The sequence below is a fragment of the Mizuhopecten yessoensis genome, unplaced genomic scaffold (genome assembly GCF_002113885.1).
Source record: "Mizuhopecten yessoensis strain PY_sf001 unplaced genomic scaffold, ASM211388v2 scaffold5197, whole genome shotgun sequence".
Lineage (NCBI taxonomy): Eukaryota > Metazoa > Mollusca > Bivalvia > Pectinida > Pectinidae > Mizuhopecten > Mizuhopecten yessoensis.
Genome location: NW_018405928.1, coordinates 231,488 through 239,453, shown reverse-complemented (window position 1 = coordinate 239,453; position 7,966 = coordinate 231,488). Strand labels below are relative to the sequence as shown.

The 7,966-nt window shown below is 34.9% G+C and overlaps 1 protein-coding gene across 2 annotated transcripts in view; it reads left to right on the top strand.

Annotated features, from left to right (window-relative positions):
• Window positions 1-7,601, top strand: part of LOC110450400 (acyl-CoA-binding domain-containing protein 6-like) — a 10,073-nt gene extending 2,472 nt beyond the window's left edge. Inside the window, exons 2-8 of one of the 2 annotated variants that reach the window (XM_021497889.1) lie at window positions 2,206-2,270; window positions 3,477-3,573; window positions 4,089-4,298; window positions 4,484-4,573; window positions 5,366-5,396; window positions 6,284-6,431; window positions 6,996-7,601. In XM_021497889.1, coding sequence (XP_021353564.1) covers window positions 2,206-2,270; window positions 3,477-3,573; window positions 4,089-4,298; window positions 4,484-4,573; window positions 5,366-5,396; window positions 6,284-6,426 — 636 coding nt within the window. In that variant the 3' untranslated portion in view covers window positions 6,427-6,431; window positions 6,996-7,601. Of the gene's footprint in view, window positions 1-2,205; window positions 2,271-3,476; window positions 3,574-4,088; window positions 4,299-4,483; window positions 4,574-5,365; window positions 5,397-6,283 lie in introns of both variants that reach the window. The other variant, XM_021497888.1, reaches the window with a different exon arrangement.
• Window positions 7,602-7,966: the final 365 nt, after the last annotated feature.

Genomic DNA, 7,966 nt, shown 5'->3' with positions numbered 1-7,966 from the left:
AGACATCAATTAATATGATACCACAGATTTTATCAATTATAAGTAATACAATCAGCTTATAACAATGGGATAAACAAAAGAGGTAAGAACACTTATCGCGATTGGTTTGTTTTCACGCCAACTTCTGTAATCTAACGAAGCGGTATCGACGCCATCTTGGTTTGTCAAAATTGAGATAGGTGGCGCTCGCTATCTGCTCCTGAATCAGGGGGAGGTAAGTCTAGATTGACGTGTCATAAAATTGGTAAGGCAAAGAGGGAGTTGCTAATCCCCTTCACTATACGTCCCTGGTTAGGTCCCTTGTTATTTTTGATTTTCATTAATGACTTGCCTAATGACATCTCATCCACTGCCCGACTATTTGCGGACGATTGTCTCCTCCATCATACTATTAAAACTCAACAAGATCAACAGAGTCTCCAACATGACCTATGTACCTTGGAAAAGTGGGAGAAGACCTGGCAGATGTCCTTTAATGCTGATAAGTGCTTCACCATACATGTCACTAGGAAGATGTTACCAATGTACTATGCATACCAGCTCCATGGTCAACCTTTAGAGGTGGTGTCGTCAAGTAAATACCTGGGCGTAACCATTAGCAACGACCTCTCCTGGAATGACCACATTGCAAATGTGACCTCAAAGGCTAATCGGTCGATAGGGTTTATCACACGTAACGGAGTGTAAGCCTGAAATCAAAGCAAACGTCTATTGTGCAATCATTTGGCCAACACTGGAGTATGCAGGCCCCCCCCCATCTGGGATCCCTACCATCACCAGTTAATCAACAAATTGGAACACACTCAAAGACGAGCTGCCCGATTTGTGTTTAACGATTACCAGCCTAGGGAACCTGGTGTTGTGACTAGCATGCTGACCAGTCTGGGCTGGGAAACGCTTGAACAAAGACGTGCTAAAGCAATGCTCCTTTTGTTCTTTAAGGGTCTTATGGCCTTGTTGACATTCCTCTACATTAATATGCATCAAAGTCTGACCCTCGAACACACAACATCAATACTTTCAGGCCCATAACCACAAAAACAGATAACTACAAATTCTAATTCTTTCCTAGAACAGTTACATCATGGAATCTTTTACCCAAAAACCTGAGGATCTGCACATCTTTAGAACAGTTTAGGGCGGGCTTATTACCCCTTACTGTGCAGACTGTGTCATCATACTAATTGTGATTGATTTAACTTGTAAATAGTGCCATTGTGGTTTTTATCTGACCTAGTCTGGTCATGCACACACAGATTTGTCATCATTCCACATCAGGTATTTGAATCTTGACGGGAAGAAGAAAAAGAAGGATTACATTTATGAAAAATGAAAATAAACATTTAACTTTATGCTTTTTGTAGTCAACATTACCATAAACCTTATTGTTTTATGCGACTTTGCTTTAATTTAATGAAAATTGAAATCTGAGAAAATACAGCTCAATACAGCTATAATTTATAGGTGTATATCGCTATATAGGTCTTTATAGCTATATAGCTCAATCAGCAGTGTACTGGACCTGCTGTGTACTGGAGCACCGGCAAATCTGGCTATGTAGTCAAATATGACTAGGTACATAAATACGATAAGTATCCCGAAGATGCAGATTCGGGCCTCAAGTGTGCTTCAGAAGATTCGTCTGAGCAGGAATGAAAACATGCAGTTAAAGTTGTTCAATTAGTGTTCATTTGCCGAGAGTGAGAGACATATTTGTTCCTTTCTTACCATCAGATACAGAGGATAAAAGATGCTTGTACGAAAACTTACAATGAGGAAAAATCAACAAAATCATCAGTAATGAATTTATTAGATAAAAATCTTTTGTTTCACCAACTCACTATTTTTGTCCACAAATTTTAAAAGGACTGCGTGCACGGGAGAAATTGCGACCACAATTGACTTGTTTGTTTATATTTGTCTTATACATGTACAGTAGTCATATCTGCTGATGCTCCAGTACCTGACGAAGGGCCTATATGAGAGAATATTTGAATAATAAGGGAAAGTATTAAATGTTGCCTTTTCCCTTCTGAATCTCATGTCCAAATGTATGAACTTGAATTACATTCAAGATAACCGGCTTTAAGAACCAGGCATTTTCAAAAGTTGAAATTATTTTTTGGACAATGGTCCAATATGTTTTTTACAAGATCTTCATAAATACAAAGTATATATTCATGTATGTACATTGATACATTTCAGGCTACAGAAGGAAAATGCAATACCAGTAAGCCAGGGATTTTTGATTTTCAAGGAAAGCACAAATGGTAACAATATGATTAAAAATGCTGAAACTTTTCTTATGAAACTTCACATATATGTGTATCATGAACAAAGGATTGCATAGCTCTTTAAGGTTTGTACTCCTCAGGTCAAGTTTATGACACAGGGTAATTAAAGTTCACTCTGATTAAAATCATTTATTTCATGGCTTCGTTAACTTTGTACTAGCATAGGACAAAGTTTATAAAGCTACAGTTGTATAGAACATATGATTTGAATCAGGTTGATTTTAAGATCAAAATATTGTAATGGTTTTCAGGGCCTTAATTTCTGATTGCTTTCACATTCTTTTTAAAGTCAACTGTGATATGTGCTTCCGAAGCAAAGAGAAATGTTTTGTGTAACAATTTTATTAGTGCAAGCTCATACCCTTAAGGTTGAGTTCTTGAAAAGGGGTTGAAGGTCAAATCATTTAAATTCTTAATTAAAGACGGTAACATAATTTTTGATAACTTTCTTTTTTCCTTGTGAAACTTCATAGAAGTGCCGATCACGATCAGTTAGCCTGTTGTGTAACACATTCAGGTCTTTATCAAAGAGGTTGAGGTCGTGGCAATGGGTCAAAATTCCAGATATTGTAATGCTTGTCCAAACCATAACTTATCATCAGCTTCAGATTTTCTCATGGTTTTTTATAGATGTGTATATCATGGTTGAACACAGTGACAATGTTGCGGAATACCTTCTAAGCTTAATTAGCTCACTTGGTTATTTTTTTCTGTCAGATTTTATATTTAAACATGATATGACCTAAAGGAAAATAACAAAGATACAAATCTTGTGACACAGAGATATTTTGTACTCAACATTACTAAAGTGCTTAATTAGGCCCTTCAACTTGACAAAACAATTTTATTAACTGAAAATGATGAGGTCTATTAAAATTACTTGTACTTTTATGATTGTTGAATACTGCCTCAAATCTATAGTATGTCAAGACAAATTATGAATTTTGTTTGTGATTTTATTCAACATTCATGCCACATTCTTACTGATTGATTTCTGTTCAATTTGCGACATATCATTTTGTGGAGTTTTGCAGTATGATTGTTGATATACATGTGAATAAGGATGTTTATAATATACATGTAAATAAGAACATTTATTAAGTTCTGTATCAGTGCTAGTCAGCTGTTCTGTTTTCTTTAAGCTATACATATATGTCATATCATTGTCATCTGGTTACTCAGGGAAGCATGGAGGAAGTTGGGAGATATGTCCAAGAAAGCAGCCATGTTCCAGTACATTACTTACTTAGGGAATATAGACCCTGAGTGGCAAGAAAAGGTAACTTTTAAAACTAGTCTATATTGTATGACATCAAAGTTATCTAAAAATCAGGCAGGCAGGCTGTCTTAAATTAAACTTCAGCTGGTAAATAAGAAGTGAAATTGTTCAGTGCAAAAATGTTGGCAAATGTTTGAGATGGAAGTAGATCTCAGTTTACCTGTCAAATCTTTTAGATACAGAAGTCAACCTGATAAGATAGGGGTACAGGGTCACAGAAGTTGGCCAAAAAGGATTAGGGTAGGGTGTCACAAAAGTCAGACTGTACGGAAATAGGGAAAGAGAATCACAATTATCTAGGGAGTGGACAGGTGTAAGTCTTGGTTTATCTATGAATTCTTTAAGGTACAGAAACCTGATTGAATTGATGTGAGTGGAAAGGGAGTGGGGTAGGGTGCAGTGATATTCTCAGAAATCTAATACTAAAGTGATATGAGTGGGAGGGGAGGGAAAGGGTTGGCAGTGACAATCTTCTTAGAGAGTGGTTAATTTATCTTTGAAATCTTGCATTGTAGGTAAATAAGTCTGACTGTGGAGATGACCTTGGTGACACTGCCTCTGTGGGAAGTGGCTGGGTGTCTGTCAGTACTATGTCCAACACTGACACAGAGATCGCAGATGAAAACAAAACTCTGTTTGATTGGTGTAAGGATGGAAACACACTACAAGTCCAGAATATCCTGTCTGGTTGTGATGGTAACGAGGTCAACATCACAGATGAAGCAGTAAGTTTGTTCAGAAAATAAAGATTACAAATTCAAATGGTTCTTACAACAGCTGTTTCCAGTAAATAAATAACTGACAGGACAGCAGTGCGTGGTTGATGTTCAGCAATATCTCTGATGCTGTTAAGTATCAGTGTACCCATATGAGGCAGGATAAGGATAAAGCTACATCACTTTTGTTTCAGGGAATGACACTTCTCCACTGGGCATGTGATCGTGGATTATCTGATATGGTGGATGTCCTCATTAAACTAAAAGCAGACATCAATGCACAGGTAAGTCATATTAGGTGTATTCTGGTGATAGCAATATATATCTATTTTGTACTTTCATTCAGTACATGAGTACTGAATATAAAATAAATCTGATGATGTCTCATGCTTAAAATATATATAAAACATGTAACCTTCATCCTTTCTCCTTTGAAAGTTGAAATCGTCTTGATCATTTTTATACGCCCGTCAAATTTGACGGAAGTATTATGGTATGGGGTTGTCCGTCCGTCGTAAACTTTTGTTTCTCCGGCAATATTCTCCTACATTTTTCGACCGATCTCTTTGAAACTTGGTATACATTATAATCATGATATGAAGTTGTGTCTCCCTTAAATAAATTTCGATTTGACAATTTTTCCAAAAGTTATTGCCCTTTGTTCATTTCAGTATTTGATTTTTTGTCCGGAGATCTCCTCCTACATTTTTCAACGGATTTCTTTGAAACTTCGTATACATTATAATCATGATATGAAGTTGTGTCTCCCTAAAAAGAATTTTGATTTGACTATTTTTGCAAAAGTTCTTGCCCTTTGTTCATTTCAGTATTTGATTTTTTGTCCGGAGATTTTCTCCTACAGTTTTTATAGCATGTCAGCTAACCACTCTTAGAAAGATGCAGATCTTATTTCAATGTAAGAAAGTATATAATACTATATGGCATTCGACGGGCGTATATTGTTCCGCCCCGCGGTACTCTTGTTTTGTTAAGAAAGCAGTAGATGCATTTAGCACATCTTAAATGTGACATTGTAGATAGCTTTTTGTTTTGACAAGAAATTGTTGTGTTTTCAGGACCTTGAGCTACAAACACCACTGCATTTTGGTAAGTATGAAATTCATATACAATTAATTACATGTACTGTCACAAGTATCTATAATCTTGTTATTGTAATCTCAGATAACTGCAATACTTTATCAATCTTGAAATAGAATTATAGTTCCATTGCAGTTTATTTATAACTGTTTTAGTTTGGTAACATTAAGTAACTGTTTTTCTAAAAAAAAAAAAAATGACTTTAAAGATATTACACAAAAAATGCAGAAAATAAGATCTAGCCATTGAAAATGTTTCTTAAAATTAATCAATATTTGCAATATTATTTGCTTTAACTAAACATGGTTAGCTTTGTGAGATAAAAAAATCAGCATCAATATGTTAGAGTTCTGATATTGTTTCTGGAATTATTTTGCATCAGATCAAAATAATATATTTCAACAAAAAACATGTATTTTATCCAATTTGTATCTTTGCATCCTATTTCTCTCACAAATCCGCCGACAAGCGGTGATTGCATGAAATATAAGCGTTGATTGTATGTTTTCCCAGCAAATCCAGAGTTGTCTTCCATGGTCTGCTACTGTTGATACGACCTCAATGCATTGATGACGTGACGTCGTATACTTTTGTTATGACTTAGATCTCGCAAAACTGCACAAGATTGTCTTCCCCCTATGGGGTGACAAGCTGATCTTTTCTGGCTAAAAAAGGGAGACACACCTGTGAAGGGTGGGTGAATAACTGTAAAGAAATGAATGGGGTTAATTTGTAGCTTCATATTGTGATTTGATCCCAGAGATTTTAAAAACAGGGTTCAGTTGTACAATAGCTTCATGTGTAATCCAGAGGAATGTAGGAAACAAAGGTTCTGCTTTTAAAAAGCTTTATTTGATATGCCATTGTTATAACTCAGTGTTCTATTTCTTTGATAGCTGTGTGCTGTGAGCAAGAGGAAGTTGTAAGGCAATTATTAAACAGTGGAGCCAATTTGTCCCTCAAAGACAGTGACGGTCTGAATCCTGTGGAACTGGACACATCTATAGAAATAAAAGAGTTATTTGAAAAATACATTTGATTGAGGTTCTACCCTTTCTTAGACATTCCAGATTGGTTCAGCCAGCCATGTGTTGTGGAGGTCCAATCTGTTTCTGTACTGATGATCTTTCATCTATTTATAATTATTGAATGAACCAAATTATTTTGAATGTGAATTGGAAATCCAGCTAAAAACAAAAAAACAAAACTCAAAAGAAAATACAGTTGTACAAATTTTAATACAATTGTCTCCATTATGATATTCAAGTTTTCATTGTTTGTATGCTGAACATTCTTTATGTTTGACCCAGTTGTAACAGTTATTAAAAAGGCTGACTCTAATAATTGGTATAATTGACAAGAGGAGACTGTTCAGATTACCTCCCCTTGTTTTACTAAGCATTTGATATATACCTGCAAGTTCATTATGAAAAGGAAGACAATAGTAAGATACCCTATTGGTTTTATTATGATGACCTCACATTAAATTGTACTTTATCAAAATGTCTGCTTGCAGCGTTTAAAATTCAGTGGTATTTATACATGTATATGATTTTAAATTTTTGTATTGGTTGAAATATTTTCCCATTTATCCTTTATTTGTTTCAATATAGATGTCTCACATTCTGGAATCTCAATACATACACCAATTCATAAGACAGAAGAAATGTCAACAAATTTGTATATACCCAGAAGATCAATCCCATTAAAAACTTTTATGAAAATGGATTTAAACACAGAATGAAAAGTTGAAAACAGGCATCTGCATGATATGAATGTTCTGTATATGTGCTATTCAAATTCTGCAGTTACATACTTGAACTACTTGAAGGTGTTGATATGGGTAAGATTGGGTGACAACACTTCAATAGGATTTTACAGCCTAACATATGCAGTGGCGAGAATATTTATTACCTGGGTAAACTTTCATGTTGGACCAAGTATACATACAAGGCATCTCAATTTTGTAACTGAATTTTTAAAGGATAATTTCATTTGCGAATTTATGTGTATGCATATAAACGTTATTATTTTTTATATTTTCATGTAATTTCAATTCTGTTAATTTTGATTTGCTGAATTTTAGTTGAACACTTTTGATGTTGTGTGTGATGTGTGTGTTGAATGGTTTACATCATTAGTAAAAGGGTAAAAGACTTGGCGAAGTTTTGTAAACCCTATGCTTACTTGAAATAAATCACAAGCATGAAAGGATAGAGCGTTCAATTTTATTTATCTTGATGGAAAAAATTTGAAGAAAAAAACCACCCAGTACAACTATGGCACAGGATGATATTTGATGAAATAAGGGTAGAGTGAACACAGAACATGTACAGATCAGTGGCAGATTCAGTGATCAATATGTGTGTGTTTGGGGTGGGGGTCGGTTGGTTCCAAATTTATTGTGGGTGTTTCCAAATAGGAAAATGGGTTAAAAGTATGTGGTTTTCGAAGAAAATAAATTCCAGAAGTCCAGAAAACCAACTCTTTGATCTACCATTGCATCTATGCATCACATGTTGTGCAATAATTTGTAATACTGAAGGAGCAAAATATTGACGTGTATGAAAATAAATTTG